The sequence below is a fragment of the Brachyistius frenatus genome, unplaced genomic scaffold, assembly GCF_029030835.1.
Source record: "Brachyistius frenatus isolate BFR_SWC_R1_liver_20210118 unplaced genomic scaffold, ASM2903083v1 Contig_20, whole genome shotgun sequence".
In the NCBI taxonomy this organism is placed as follows: domain Eukaryota; kingdom Metazoa; phylum Chordata; class Actinopteri; family Embiotocidae; genus Brachyistius; species Brachyistius frenatus.
In genome coordinates, this window is record NW_027210619.1 from 2,007,402 (window position 1) to 2,022,653 (window position 15,252).

General features: G+C 42.5%; 2 protein-coding genes across 2 annotated transcripts; one reads left to right on the forward strand and one right to left on the reverse strand.

The window, feature by feature from the left end:
• The first annotated feature begins 1,929 nt into the window (after nucleotides 1–1,929).
• Nucleotides 1,930–10,350, forward strand: khdc4 (KH domain containing 4, pre-mRNA splicing factor). The gene is made up of 14 exons (XM_069695813.1): nucleotides 1,930–2,080; nucleotides 3,021–3,204; nucleotides 3,595–3,723; nucleotides 3,815–3,894; nucleotides 4,001–4,053; nucleotides 4,150–4,328; nucleotides 4,762–4,973; nucleotides 5,112–5,172; nucleotides 5,852–5,912; nucleotides 6,066–6,334; nucleotides 6,468–6,602; nucleotides 8,362–8,471; nucleotides 8,565–8,650; nucleotides 9,555–10,350. Exons 1-14 carry the CDS (start codon nucleotides 2,052–2,054, stop codon nucleotides 9,788–9,790), a joined length of 1,824 nt encoding a protein of 607 aa, XP_069551914.1. The 5' UTR covers nucleotides 1,930–2,051; the 3' UTR covers nucleotides 9,791–10,350.
• LOC138619394 (NADH dehydrogenase [ubiquinone] flavoprotein 1, mitochondrial-like) lies at nucleotides 9,468–14,763 on the reverse strand. Its single transcript, XM_069695837.1, has 10 exons — nucleotides 14,503–14,763; nucleotides 13,600–13,682; nucleotides 13,335–13,505; nucleotides 13,063–13,246; nucleotides 12,785–12,974; nucleotides 12,456–12,668; nucleotides 12,197–12,363; nucleotides 12,029–12,110; nucleotides 10,864–11,009; nucleotides 9,468–10,753 (listed from the first exon to the last, which is right to left on the reverse strand). Exons 1-10 carry the CDS (start codon nucleotides 14,584–14,586, stop codon nucleotides 10,658–10,660), a joined length of 1,416 nt encoding a protein of 471 aa, XP_069551938.1. The 5' UTR covers nucleotides 14,587–14,763; the 3' UTR covers nucleotides 9,468–10,657.
• Nucleotides 14,764–15,252: the final 489 nt, after the last annotated feature.

A 15,252-nucleotide genomic window follows, 5' to 3' on the forward strand; every position in this document is an offset into this window, starting at 1 on the left:
AATTTGAGTGCCACCTGCAGGTGAAATGAAAGAATAACTAATAATGTATTTGACACCAATAGGCGATTTAGAGAGGGGGGGATGAGGGAAGATGCCATCCCATCAATTAGTTTTTTCATGTGTTGGTAGATAAAAATGACCGGTACCCAATAAAAGAAAGGGGTTGATGTCGCTACAAACTTAGTCCTTTGACTCATTATTATCATGCCACAAACATGATGCCATGCACAAGTAACAACTTTAAATGGCTGCACTCTGTCTCTGTTACACAACATGTCCTTCCACTTGTCTGTCTTTGCACCGCCTGAACTTCCAGCTCAGGTGGCTCAGTAACTGACCCACCCCAGTAACTGTGTCCCTAACTAGGAGAACACCTCCTGTCCTGATGGCTCCATGCTGCAGAACAAGCAGAGAGCATATATTGACAAGAAATGTGATTCACATGTCATTCACAGCTTAATGGTATATTTAAAACCATAAAGTTTAAAAAAGTAAAACATTTGCACTTCTCAGTGAAAATAGTTTCAGAGTTGTCAAATCAAATCAAGTCCACTAGTTCAGTTAAAGCATAGCTGCAAACTGCTGTAAGAGGACTGAAAACAATCTATTAATGCTTCTCTTAACTGATGAAAAGAATAAAAATAACTTCACTCCTAATGGATGAATACATACAAGGCCAGAGCAGTGTCTGGAAACTAATACCAAGCCTTTAAAATCACACCATTTCCTCTCATGGACAACACAACAGACCTTGATCCTAATTAAACTCAAGAAAGTAGAGTTTTGGAGACTGTTTTCAACACCCTGCAACACAGAACAAAAGAAATTCAACCAGGGCTTCTGGTTGTTCAATCTGTTGATCCATGTCGCCCCCACATGGCGTTCTCACCTTCCAGAGTAACCTGCACCTCCTGGCTGTGTCTCCGAGCTCCTGGGTGGTCAGTAACTAAACACTTGTACCTGCCAGAGTGACTCTGAGTAACCCAGTGCATCAGCATAGCCCCGGGGAGCCGGCAGGTATGATGATGCCGTGGCCTGACTCTGCACACGCTGCTAGATGTTGGCCTCATCATACATCAGCATGGGTCAGGGTCTGACTCTCCTTTTAGGGCGGCCTGGGAGGCTCCGGAAATCTTCAGCCAATCTTAGTTCCACAGATTTAGTGAAATCTCTCCACAAAAGAGGCATCAACTTTCCCAACAGTTTCAAGTAAAATTAAAATGCAATGAACTGGTCACGTCGGTGGAAACATGGTTGTTATTCTTTACTTTGTGTTTGATTTTTAAAGTCCGGTAACTATGAGCTTAACCTCACAGTTACTTTTACATCCAAAAAAAGTTGAATTCAAGCCTTTAGAAGAGTGTTTTTCTTTTCATTTGTGCATGATATGTACATGTCGTTGCTTATATTATTTTCACAAACAAAAACTGAGTCCATTTTCATCCATGGGGTTTTCTGTAAAATCTTAAATATATTCCTACCAGGAAGGGATGGTGCATTAAATCCTGAAAGCTAAATGCTGGCACTTTCTGATCTGACCCAAACCTGCAACACAAATCAATGCACAAACAAAATCCCGCCCCGAGTTTTCAAATTAATGACAGCTAAGTTCGTACGTTTTTACAAGCCATTTGTAGGAAGTAGTACAGCTGCTGCAGCCTACCTGGGTCATGAAGCAGGTCCAGCCGCCCCGGGCTTGTTTCTCCACTGGAAACTTTGATGCCGTCTCGGTGGGGGGTGGTGGGGGTGGAGGTGGAGGGGGTGGTGGTGGCGGGGGGGGACTCGTCAAGGGTGATGAAAGATAGGAAGACAGGTGAGGCGGCCGCAGCTCACCTGAACTTTTTTGTATGTGTGTGTGTGTGTGTGTGTGTGTGCGGTATTTGGCGCCCTCTAGCGGCGTCACTGTAAACCAACAGGAATCCACCGGAGGCGGAAACGGTGATGGAAGGAGCTGGAGCTAGCAAGAGACGCAGCCCACTGAACAATCCGTGTGGAAGTCGAGAGAGCTTTCCTCTTAGTTATTTTGGCATTGAAAGGAAAATATCTATTTGATGTCATTTTGTGGAACACAAAACAGCGGGTGAGTGTGTCAAACCGGACTGTTTTGTGTTTTGTTTTTTTCTTTCTGTGCCCCCCACCACCCTGTTCAGATCCTTTCAGTTAGCCGGCTAGTCGAGCTAATGTTAGCCCCGTTATCTAACCATGGCGGAGTGTTGTCGGTCTGCTGCTGGCTTAGTGGCTCATGCTGGTTATCCTGTAGTTATATATTAATACAACACATTTTCCAAAGAATACAAGCGGGTTCAATGTTGTCCTGCTCTTGCGTGTACATTAATGATCGTTAAATTAGTAGAAGGAGAAAGAAGCAAAGGCCACAGACTCCACAGTCTTGACTCCTTGGACACTTTCCAAAACATCAACAACAGTGTGGTTTTAAGAAAGCTTCCCGGCGTTTTGGTGGTTACACCTGCAAAATCAAGGTCAAACCATGACTAGATTATCCCACACAGGACAAAACACTCTGTAAAACACAGTTTGTAATTTGTGGCATCATTTTATCTATTTGTGAGAAAGTAAAGAAAGTAAAGTAAAGAAAGCTGACATTTGTCCAGACCACGTTATTTATTCCTGTTCCAGATCTAAAACCCATTATACTCAACACAGGTCAAATCTGGATCAGATTATTCTAGAAAGGCTACATTTCTCTCTGTAATTTAAATCTGAAAATAATTTCCCCCATGCGGGATCAATAAAGTCTATCTATCTATCTATCTATCTATCTGTCTATCTGTCTATCTGTCTATCTGTCAGTCAGTCACAGTTTCTCGTGTGAAATGTTTATTCTATTTTGGAAAATGCAAAAAGGACATTTCGACAATTTTGGACCTGACCTGTAAGTCAAGGTTTCCATCAGTGCTGAATCAGAAGCTAATTTCAGCTTCGCAGGAACCTCAAAATTTGGTTCAGTCTCTCCTTTACTTTTCCCACTTCATTATGTTTTTCCTCTCCTCTCCTCTCAGCCGCCGCAGCAAATGGGACCAGCCTGGCCCTGGGTCTGGCCCCGGTGGGATGGGGGAGGCGGAAGCTGCGCCCACCGGGGCTCTGGATGCTGCAGCTGCTGTGGCCGCCAAGATTAATGCTATGTTGGTAGCCAAAGGCAAACTCAAACCCTCGCAGATAGGCATCCCGGGACCACCTGATAAGGTAATGAGCAACCCGTGTAGTCTCATACAAAGCAGTGTTCAAAGACTTAAACAGCTGTGCAAGGTAATCATCCCATGTTACTGGGGTTGGAAATATGATGATATAACCTACTCTGTGGCATTATATAAAGTATTCAATTCAATTCAATTTTATTTATATAGCGCCAAATCACAACAGAGGTTATTTCATGGCACTTAACACATCAAAGTCCTTACAGCAGAACTTTACAATATTATACAGAGAAACCCAACCCAAGGTATGTATAGAGTATTTATCTATCTCCATGCTAGAGAACCATCCTACAAGTATAAATGATATAATAAGTAGTGTAGTCTCCAGCTACACTTTACATGAAGTCATTAATGTCCCTTGTTGGCTGTTCTCACCCAGGCTATGGGTGTTGGAAAGCCTCCAGTACCAGCAAAAGCCAAAGATGACCTGGTGGTAGCTGAAGTTGAGATCAACGATGTCCCAATCACGTGTCGAAATCTCCTAACACGCGGGCAAACACAGGACGAGGTTGGCAACAATATAGACTCACATTTCACAGAGTTTAGTCACTTGGCTTGTGGATAATGTTTCGACATGTTTTGTACCTGTTAACATGCAGATCAGTAAAGTGAGCGGCGCTGCAGTTTCAACCAGGGGGCGTTACATGATGGCAGATGAGAAGGGCAAAGCTCTACCAGGGTGACTTCACTGAGCTTTCATTTTCAGTAACTGGTCATAAAACTAGTTGACTTGATGTTTAATATTTGTACTTTAACACAGCCTTGTTTCTGCTCGTTCCACACAGGGATCGACCTCTGTATCTGCATGTCCAAGGACAGACAAGAGAGCTCGTCGACCGTCAGTACTCTTTTAAACTCGTGTTCAATCGGCCGTCAATGGATGTCTTCACATGCGCTGTAGTTTGACTGATGACTTCCTTTCCTCCTTTTCCAGGAGCAGTTAATAGAATCAAGGAGATCATCACCAATGGTGTGGTGAAGGCTGCGACTGCTTCATCATCGTCTTCATCTTTCTCCCCTAGTGGGGCTTCAGTCACAATTTACCATCACCAGAACCCGCCTCCACCCTCACTGCCCCCCATGAACCACCACAAACCACATTTTCAGTCAGGGGTAAGACAGACTCGGTTACAAACTCTGACAGACTTGTAAACTCTACTCACTGTGCAGAATCATATTTACAATCAATACTGCAAAAGAGCATTGCATTACCAAAAAAGATGTTATAATTTGAACAAAAAAGACATTTGTTGGCCACTGATGAATTACCAAACTTGAACATTCTGAATCTTAATTTACATACTTCATCCAAATTCATTAAAACCATGTTTGCCTTGAAGATGGAAGACATACATTACTTATTCTAAAAATCTATGCTTGAACAAGTTCTTCAACTTATGTTTAACACAATTTCTAGTTAATGTGCATAAATTTGTAGAAAAACTCCACCAGTATGACCTTTCTTTGAATTTTAAAGAGGGCCATAATTACCTACACTAACACTTATAGTTATATTTACACCCTTGTGTTTTCTTTCATTTCTCAGATGCATTATGTTCAAGATAAGGTCTTTGTGGGCCTGGAGCACGCAATCCTGGGGTTTGTGGTCAAAGAGCGGGTCGAAGGCCCCGGCTGTTCGTACCTGCAGCACATCCAGGCAGAGACTGGGGCCAAAGTCTTCCTCAGAGGAAAAGGATCAGGCTGCTTAGAGCCTGCCTCTGGACGAGAGGCCTTTGAACCCATGTACATTTACATCAGGTGGGTGTTGTCCTTTTTTACAAAACATCAACAATCGTTGCTCGTAAGAGCCAATATCTCAGAATGGAGCATTATGATTTAAGCTGTGGTTATTGTTTTGAACTCTTGAGAACTAAATGCAGTTGTTTTCCTCTGCAGTCATCCTAAACCAGAAGGACTTGCAGCAGCAAAAACCCTGTGTGAGAACCTGCTTCAGACAGTGAGTCTCTTCCTGTTACTGTGAAATTATTCTTTGTCCAGGTCTGTGTTTTCTCTTTCCAGCTACAAAGGAAAATCTTCACATTTGTAGTGACCACCAGAGATTCAGATTTTATAGTTTTTCTTTGTTGTAATTACCCAGCTGATTGTTAAAAGATTTATTTACTGCTGTGGTGAGAATAATTCACAGCACATGGCCCTAGTTACTCCGCCTGTATGGACATTTTCAGTCCAGCTACCAAAAACAACCATATAGATGGGGTCAATTTATCAGTGGTGCTTGCCAATTATTGACTGATCAAATAGCCACAATTGATCACTAATGATCAACGACACTGACCTTTCTAAACTGTGTAACTCTTTAAAAACAAAAACTTGTTGTCTAAAAATCAGTGTCTACAATTCTTTGTAGCAGGAATTGTGGAAATAATATTATGAATGTGTGCTGCTAGAGTGGTGTTGATGAAGGGCATTTAATCAATCAATCAATTAATCAATCAATCAATCAATCAATCAATCAAGTCTAGTCGATATACCGTAGGTTTATTTCATGTTTTTTTCATAACAAATTGCCATCTTCATGGCACTGATGTCCTAATATGATCACCTACGATAACACATTTTCATTTTTGTTGCTTGAAGCATTAACAAGCCTCCGTATGATGTTTCTCCTTTTCTAGGTCCATGCAGAATATTCTCGCTTCCTCAATCAGATGAGCACGATGATGCCAACACAACAAGGTAATAATGACTGGTAGTCTTTCTCTGGTTCAGATTTCTCACTAGATTTGGGGGCTGCTCTTTTTCCTCAGCTTTTAGCTGTGATAGTTTCAGTCACGCATATCTACACTTGTAGGAGTCACTGGGAGAGTTTTGCTCCTCTTCTTCCCCCAGGTTTCGCGCAGCCCCCAGTAGTGAATGGGATGCCTCCTCAGCCTCCTTACTACCCCCCTGCTGGATTCCAGCCAGGTTACCCCATGGCTGTCCCCCCACCTCAGCCCCAACCTGTCCCTCCACCTTACACTGTCCCACCGCCAATACCTCCAGTGGCAGCGGCAGGTGTCCCCGCTCAGTACCCTCTCCGCCCGGTCCCTGCTCCTGTTCCTGTCCCCATCCCGACTCCAGCTCCAGCTCCAGCATCTGCTCCAGACATGCTGCCTCAGGTACGACTCATTCAGGGCTTAATTTTTTTTATTTAATCAAGGATGTACTGCACAAAACAATATTTATACCAATATTAACTTTGGACACATGCAAAGAGATAACAACTTGATACTGTTGTTGTCCTCTGTGCAGACTGTACGTTTTCCTCCCTCGGCTGCCGTACCACCCAAAGCTCCGCCTCCTGCCGCCCCCGGCAACCCACCACAGAAAAGACGCTTCACAGAGGAGGTGCCAGACGAGAGGGACAGCGGCCTGCTTGGATACCAGGTGATAAACGGCTCTTCCACATTTTCTTTTCTTTTTTTTATTCTCCACCTTCCAGTCCCCAATGTTTATTTTTTGTATTTTTCTGCAGGGTTTTTTATACCATTATAACACTTAGCTGCAGCACCCAAGTCTTTTTTTCACAGCACCTAAACCAAATGAACAGAAAAAGACTATTTTGAATGCTGCCTGAGGGAAGATGAGAGAATTGCAGTTTACATCTACTCACAATAAAACTTGTTTGACCAAATTTTTGTGATTTAAAATTATTATTTTTTTGAATGGCAGACATTTTTTTTTTTTTTACTAAATATTGTAATGATAATAGTCCATGATTAACACAGAACAAAGGTTGCCCAAAGTACTGGACATAGATAAGCAGTCAAACAGTCAAAAAGACTGGATTACTGAAAGTAAGTAACGTTAAAATCAAGACAAACTAACACAAATCACACAAAAGATCGAAGCGGATAGGCAAGGGAAAATAAATAGGTTTTTAAACGGCTTTTAAACATTGGAAGGTGTATGACAACCTAATATGAAGGGAGAGGTTGTTCCGGAGCTAAGGGGCAGCAACAGAGAAGACATGGTCGGCCCGGGTCGTCATTTTTGTTCTAGGAACAACTAAAAACTGTTGGTCGAGAGACCCGAGTGAGCGAGGTGGGGTACAGGGCTGCAGCAGGTCGGACAGATAGACTGGGGCGGCTCCATTTAGACACTTAAAAACAAATATTATTATTATTTTTTTTAAATTAATTCTATACTGGACTGGTAGCCAATGAATAGCCATTGAAGGGATTTTAAGATCCCTCCGTGTACCAGTTAAAAGTCTCGCTGCAGAGTTCTGCACCAACTGAAGGCGTGATCAAAGATTTTTGCCGATTCAAGCATACTAAGAATTACAATAGTCCAGTCTAGAGGTGATAAAAGCATGAATAACTTTCTCCAGGTCTTTTGAAGAGAGAAAGGATTTTACCTTAGCGAAGATTCTTAGCTGAAAGAAGCTGACTTTGACAACGGACGCAACTTGGAGATCCAATATAAAAGATGAGTCCAAAATCACACTCAGATTTTTGACATGGAAGTTACAGTGGGTTGCCACGGGGCCAGGGCACAATGAGGGACTGTCCGGTATAGCAGCTGAAAGGCGAGAGGGATTGATAAGCGGGATCTCTGTTTTACCTTCGTTGAGGCATAGAAAATTTAGCGAGAGCCAGCTTTTGACATCAGCCGGGCAGCTCATTAATACATTTATAGTGGCAGTTCCAGATTTGAGATTATGTGAAAGTGCATAGTTTTTAAGTACCCCCCGAACTCACTGCGACCACAGAGCACCTTAGCCCTCCAGAAACCTGAAGAAAAACCAGGTTTGTATGTGTTTGTGTCGAATCTCTTTTATCAGCTAATGATGTGTAAGCTCTGCATAAGCAGCCTTCTTGCTTTAATAGCTGTGATGGATCTACGAATATTTCATCCTTCCTTCCAAATGTAATTTAGTTGAGATTGGTGGGCTTCTGTTTCCTGTTCACATACAATTCACCCATGTGTTTGTACTGGTAATATGGAATTTTAGAAAAAGGTATTATACTGATGGGGCAGGACTTTATTATATTATATATAAAGGAAGGGGGAAATGTGAGCGTAATCACAGAATTGTGGTAAACTAGATGTTTTAATTTTGCTTTTGGGATAGGTATATTATTATAGGACAGGGCTTAGTGGAGGATGTCTGCTAATCGTGCCTGTGTTTTTCTGCTCATAGCATGGACCCATTCATATGACTAATTTAGGTGCAGGCTTCTTAGTGGGCAGCCCCGAGACTACAGGACCCCCACCACCAAGTTCCTCTGGCCCGTCGAGTGAGAGGGACAGGTACACAGAGGTTTTCTCTAAATGTTATTCAGATAAAGTGCACATGGCTCAGTCGGCACTGTTGATTCACAATCTTGTCTTTGTGCTGTACAGTAGGCAGCTAATGCCTCCACCAGCTATGCCTGTGAACGGAGTGAGACCCAAGATGGAAGAAAGAAGGGCACCGCAAGGCCCTGTGGGTAAGGCCGTTATCCTGTGGACTGACAAATCCCTGCCCAAATCCAAATCCACAGTTCATGACTGTGGACTGAGCCCCTTTAAAAGCTTGGCCTCGATTCATTCAGACTTAATATAGAGCGGCAAAGAGTAAAATGCAAATCCTCTCCGAGGTCTAAACTTCAGTGGTTTTACTGGAGATCCTTGAAGCGGTGTATCTGTTACATAAACCCTCAGCAAATGTATTAAGACACACAGTTGGCCCAAAAAGCTTACTTTACTGCAGCATTACATGCACTCATCCACACCCACCCTCAAACTGGCCCTTGTGCTTCTAATAACCCCTACAGGATTCTGCTGCTGTGACTAAAAAATCTTCAAATAGTGAGGTGGAGCTAAGCCTCAACACCTTTTGTGCTTTTTTCAGTCCTTTGTAAAGGAGTCTGATAAGCCGAGTCCACCTTGCCGTCCCGTTCTGATGACATCATCAGTCTGGATTTTCCGCAGTTGGTTTTCTTTCCTCACTAACGAGAATCTCTCCTGTTTTTGTGTTTTTCTCTTTTTCTCTGTGTTTTTCTTCTCTTCCATGTATCTCTGGGGTGCTGCTGGATGCTGATTGGGGGTGGGGCACGACTCGTCCTGTGACGCCGTCCTGCCACTCGATTGGACGGCCCTAACACTGTCGCTCCCCACCAACCAATGGCTGCTTTCGAACGGCTGCCCCCTCCTCTACTCTGCTGACATAAACCTTAATTTAAAACCATTAACTATTTGTTTCTCCCACAATGTTTTTGGAATATTTAACTTGCACCTGTCGTATTTGAAACGTGTTGCTGCTGCTGTTTTTTTTGTCTTTGGTTTTCTCTCCCTTCTCCAAATGTTCTGTCTGTCTCTTCTTCCATGTGCTCCCCCCTCTTCTTCTTTCAGAGCCTGCAGTGAAAAGACTGAAAACAGGTTTGGTGGCGTACACCGGTGACTCCTCTGATGAAGAGGAAGACCACCACCCCTCCTCCAAAGCCTCAGGGCAAGGTAACCCTGGGACAATCCCCCCCACCTCCACCTCCTCAGGCTGGACACAGGGCTATCGCTGCCCTCCTCCACCTCCCCCTCGTGCCAAAACACAGCCACAACAGCAGTCTATGCCTTTCTGGATGGCACCCTAAAGCAGGAAAAATCCAAACTCCCTCAGTCCTCTCTGCCGAGTCTTACGGGACATTCACCCAAACTGAGCCTGTCTTTTTTGAGCACTGTTCATCAAATGGATGACTCTTAACAGCTATGTGTTGGTTTCTGCATCATTTGGGACATACTAATGTTTTGTAAATCTCCTGTTTGTTTTTTATGTGCACACATGATAGTTTGAAGATGAACATTTGCAGGACTGATGATTCAACCTATTTTGTGGACATATCGATATCCAGATGAGGATTATTCTAACTCCAGTCTCATTTTGAATTGAATAAAAACCCACACCGGGTGAAGTGTTTGAATATAATGTCTTTGTAAAAATATCACAGGGCAGTGATGTTGTACATCACTGACCGGTTTTCATTTTGTCCCAGCACAACTTTTCCTACTTTTCCCCCATTTTCCTTTTTTCTGTCTCTGTGATGTCATCCTGCTTTTTTATTTTGTACAGATCATCTTGGACTTAAATGTAGTCGACCAATTGAATTTATTTCATGCTTTTATGAAATAAAGTTAATTTATTGCCGTGTTTGAACCAGTGTTTCATTGCATTTAGTATTTTCCTTGTTAATAGGTGTTTTATCGTACAAAGCGGCAAAGTGATGATCAGAAACCAAATCGGTCACAGCTGACAATTAACTATCACCGTGCTGCTGAATGTATGTTACAGACATATTCTACTCATCCACACATGAAAAATTTGAAAGCCATGTTGGCTGCAGAGGTTTGAAATGGTGCCAACTTTAAACATGGTGCAATCAACAAGAAGAAATACTTTCATTTTTAAAACTATTACTATAACATGAGAAGCATAATAATACTGAATGCTTAAAGTCACAGTTTCAGATCATTTCAATCTCTGGCTCTCTTGGAGGATTTTTCTTGTTGTACTGAGCGATTCGACTCTCCATGACTGGACGGAAGTGTCGGATCAGACCCTGCACATAAAAAAAAGGGAACAAAACTGCCTGTTAATATCTAAATTTGCACTTTTTTAAAACCGGTTTAATGTTGAGCTTGTTAACAAAAACGTTCCCAAAAATGTCACCTGCACAGGCCAGGCAGCTCCATCCCCCAGAGCACAAATGGTATGGCCCTCTATCTGCTTGCTGAGCTCCCAAATCATGTCAATCTCTGACACTGCAGCCTCTCCTTGGACAAACCTCCACATCATTCTATCCATCCAGTCGACTCCTGAAGGAGAGCACAGGAGAGAGGCAAGGTGAATAGAACATGAAAGTACCTTCACTCCAAAATTACAGCACCGTTAAACGGTTAAGAAATTTGCTTCTCAACATGATTCTTTCCATGGTGAATACCCACAAGGGAAATTAACAATCACTCCTTTCCCTAAAAGATAGAGGGATGTAACAATCACGTTTTTATCCTGAAGTCCTTAAATATTTGATAGTCAAATCTGACACCAACAAATATGTATTCAGTGCACTGAAATAACAGGTGGCTTTCTAAACTTACCACCATATTTTTCACAAGTGCTTGGATCTAAATATTCAGTATTTAGATCCAAACATCCAATATACACATTTAGTTGTTTATTATTGTCTATTTTTGTCTGTAGGTTTCTCCTGAATTCCCCAAAAGTTAACATTTAAATAGAAATCTGGCCACGAATGATATATGAACAAATTCCCCAGCTTAGAAAAAAATAGCTTCTTTTTTTTTCCTCCACTAGCAAATGTTTCTAATTCACACAATTTTACCACAAAATACTCACCTAAAACTCTAAATGTTTGAGAAATACTGACGCGAAATCAAGCACTTTTGATCGAAATCCTGAAGGGACTGTTTATCACTGCATAAATCAGAAAATACTTTCAACAGCCCTAAAAAAAAAAATCTACCTTTGCCATGTTTTGAGGTATAAAATTTGATATAAATTGGGCTATGAATGATAAATTAACCAAATGTCCAGAAAGAAATCTAAAATTCTGGCACATAAGAAAATAATATTTGGGTATTAAAGTTTAACAGATACCTGATTCCAGTGTGTTTACATTATTCTAATGTATTCAGGATATTTTTGGGGTATCCTGCACCAGCTCACTTAGGTTTTGTGGATGTACACATGACCATTCTAGCTTATTAAAGAGGGAAAAGCAACCAAGAAAAGGTAAAAACACAGAATTAAAGGGTGAGGTGATGCATTATTAAACACCACATTGTGACTGTCTAATCCTGATGCAGTTCCTCACCCTCTCTGCAGGGGGTGCACTGGCCACAGCTCTCATGTTTGTAGAACTCAACCAAACGTGCAATGGCTCTGACCACATCAGTCTACAGAAAAAACACATTAATCAGAATTGCTTCCCATTGTCACTGACTGTGCTGTGCATTGTGTGATTATTATGGCAATTGTTTACCGATTTATCCATGACTATGACGGCTGCAGTTCCCAGGGCGGTCTCTGCACGAACCAGGTCGTCGAAATCCATCAGAACATCATCACACACGTGCCGAGGGATGATGGGAGTGGAGGACCCCCCTGGGATCACTCCTAATAGATTGTCCCAGCCGCCCCTCACTCCTCCTGCACCAATGACATTAGAGGAGAGAGGAAATCATGTTAACATCTCATACAGTAAACCGACATCAACACAGAGCTGGACTGTAAACACACACCTGCGTGTCTCTCTATTAGCTCTCTTAGAGGGATTGACATCTCTTCTTCCACCGTGCACGGCGTGTTCACATGACCAGAGATGTTGAACAGCTTCGTCCCAGAGTTCCTCTCCCTCCCAAAGCTGGCGAACCAAGCCCCGCCTCGACGGCAGATCACAGGCGCCACAGCAACTGTCTCCACGTTGGCCACTGTTGTCGGGCATCCAAACACCCCTTCAGGGAGAGAGATGGAACAGCAGTGAATAGCTGTAATTGCAATGTAATTTCTTACACCGTAATTAACGGCTGTAGGTAACAGGATGCAGGAGATGCTGGAGCGTTTACCTCACCTATGTCTGCAGGGAAAGGCGGCTTGAGTCGAGGTTTCCCTTGTTTGCCCTCCAAAGATTCAATGAGGGCCGTCTCCTCTCCGCAGATGTAGGCTCCGGCTCCACGCATCACAAACACATCAAATTCATACCCTGAGCCACAGGCATTCTTCCCTATCAGCCCTGCTCTGTATGCCTCATTAATAGCCACCTGTTTGTAGAAAAGAAGCAGACAAACACATTTTAGAAAACACACTTCATCGATAGCCTCTTCATCATGCGTCTGTGTAGTTGTATACCTGTAGATTTGACGACTCGTTGTAAAACTCTCCTCTGATGTAGATGTATGCAGCACGAGCACCCATGGCTCTCCCAGCCACCAGGCAGCCCTCTACCAGCTTATGGGGGTCGTGACGCATTATCTCACGGTCTTTACACGTCCCTGGCTCCCCCTCATCAGCATTCACCACCAGATACTTGGGCCTATGTGAACAGAGTGTTATTACTGGTGTGGACAGTCAGGCTGCCTTTAGCCTCCCCGTCTGATCAGATATCTTCTTCTTCATCCTACCTGCCATCGCTAGGTTTGTTCATGAAACTCCACTTCATGCCAGTAGGAAATCCTGCTCCTCCTCTGCCCCGAAGCCCTGAGATCTTCACCTCATTCAGGATCCAGTCCTGCCCGTTTAGTATGATCTCCTTAGTCTTATACCAGTCTCCTCTTTTGAGGGCTCCTTTGAGTCTGGTAGGAAGAGGGAGAGAAAAGGGATTTGCTACTAAATTTAAGGTCATTAAAGAGTGGGGAAAGAAAATAATTTTACAGGAAATATTTCTACCTCCAGTCGTGCCGGCCATACAAGTTGGTGAATATCCGGTCTTGATCACTCAGAGGACCAAATTTGATCTTTTTGTCTTTCACCTGATAAAAGAGGGGAGGGTAAAAGAAAAGCATGATTGATAAAGCTTCCATGTGACATAATGTTACTGCAAGCATCCATATACATGAAATATGAGAGCAGCCTTATCAAATTATATATGACAAAACAGTTAACACACCAGGGCATAGTGTGAACAATGATTTGAACACACTGGAGGCCTTTATTTGCTCTTGTGTGAACTGGTAAAATGGATTTCTGAGAATTTTGTTTTACTATCAACATATGTTTAAAATTCATTGTTTCTTTAAAAAAAAAAAGGTTCTAGTTTCAGTTTCAAAATCACCATTAAAAGAAATTAAAAGGAACTATAACATCCGGAGACTTCAGATGATTTGAATAAACTAGAAAACCACAAAACAGAGTTCTTAAATTCTTAAAACAAGGACTTCTGCAGCAACGCTTACATGCACACACACATTTTATATTAATGCTAATAAATAATATATTCAACAATATAATTTTACAATAAAATTAAAATAATTTGTATTAATAACACCTCTTTAAACAAATGTATGAAAACAAAACGCATTCTTGTCCCATCTTTTATATAGATAGGCCTGTATATATACACTATATCATAGTCATATACGACAGTATGAAATACTGCAAGGCCAAAGCTGTACTGTAAATACTGTAATATCTTTGGATCAAAGGCCAGAAGTTGACCCCAAAATAGCTAATAAAAGAATATCACCATCTGGTCTTCCTCCTCTTACAAAACGCTGTCTGGATATAGTGCGTGATCACATTTCAGTGAAAACGCCGTGTCTGTAACCTATCTCTGTGCGAGGGCAGGCCTACCTGTGGCTGTGCAGCAGTGCTGTAGGTCAGACGCTGAGTGACCTGACGCGCCACAGCGGTCCACAGCGTCCTAGGAGGCAGCATGCTGCAGGGGGCAAAAGACAACCAACCTCCAACTCACTCTAAACTTCTTGATTCTCCGAAGCTGCTCCTCCCGGGGTCTCCGTGTGACTTCTCATTCGGACCTAATCGATTTTGAAACCTCTGCTGCTGAAGGAGCTGAAGCGAAGCCCTGCTGGTTCAGCTTAATTGAACTAAGACGATTACGAATCTACGTCATATCCTGTTCCAGCTGCTCTTGCGGCGTCCGACAGGTATCAAATCTCTCACGCACGCGCATACCTGCACACACGCAGAATCAAATGATGGGTCAACATGAGGCCACGTTAGATCATTTATTAAAGGATTTAGTACTCGATTTGCAGGTTTATAAGTGAATTATTAATGTAAAAAAAAATGATCCTAGGCCCACTAAATAACCCTCACAGATAATTACTCCATTTGACAACAGACCGTTTTACCGGCAGACATTTAATTAAACCTGTGCTTTTTCTGCCCTGAAGTCAAAATGTCTGTCATGTTTTTTTTTAACAGTAGATATTTCAACACGTCACAGACTTTGCAATATCAACAGTTAATCTGTTCTATTCAAGTGTTTCACTGAGCCATGAGACAGTGAGACCCACCAGGACCCTGAGAGTCCTAAATGGAATTCAGGCCATGTAATGTAACTCTTTTATATTAAAGACC

Excerpts from the sequence above, each read along its gene's own strand:
- khdc4 (XM_069695813.1), top strand. The coding sequence starts at position 2,052 with ATGTCATTTTGTGGAACACAAAACAGCGG. Across the intron at positions 6,335-6,467 it reads CTCCAGACATGCTGCCTCAG|ACTGTACGTTTTCCTCCCTC; the intron begins GTACGACTCATT and ends TCCTCTGTGCAG. Across the intron at positions 6,603-8,361 it reads GCGGCCTGCTTGGATACCAG|CATGGACCCATTCATATGAC; the intron begins GTGATAAACGGC and ends TTCTGCTCATAG.
- LOC138619394 (XM_069695837.1), bottom strand. The coding sequence starts at position 14,586 with ATGCTGCCTCCTAGGACGCTGTGGACCGCTGTGGCGCGTCAGGTCACT. Across the intron at positions 13,506-13,599 it reads TATGGCCGGCACGACTGGAG|ACTCAAAGGAGCCCTCAAAA; the intron begins GTAGAAATATTT and ends TCTTCCTACCAG. Across the intron at positions 10,754-10,863 it reads GAGCTGCCTGGCCTGTGCAG|GGTCTGATCCGACACTTCCG; the intron begins GTGACATTTTTG and ends TTTTATGTGCAG.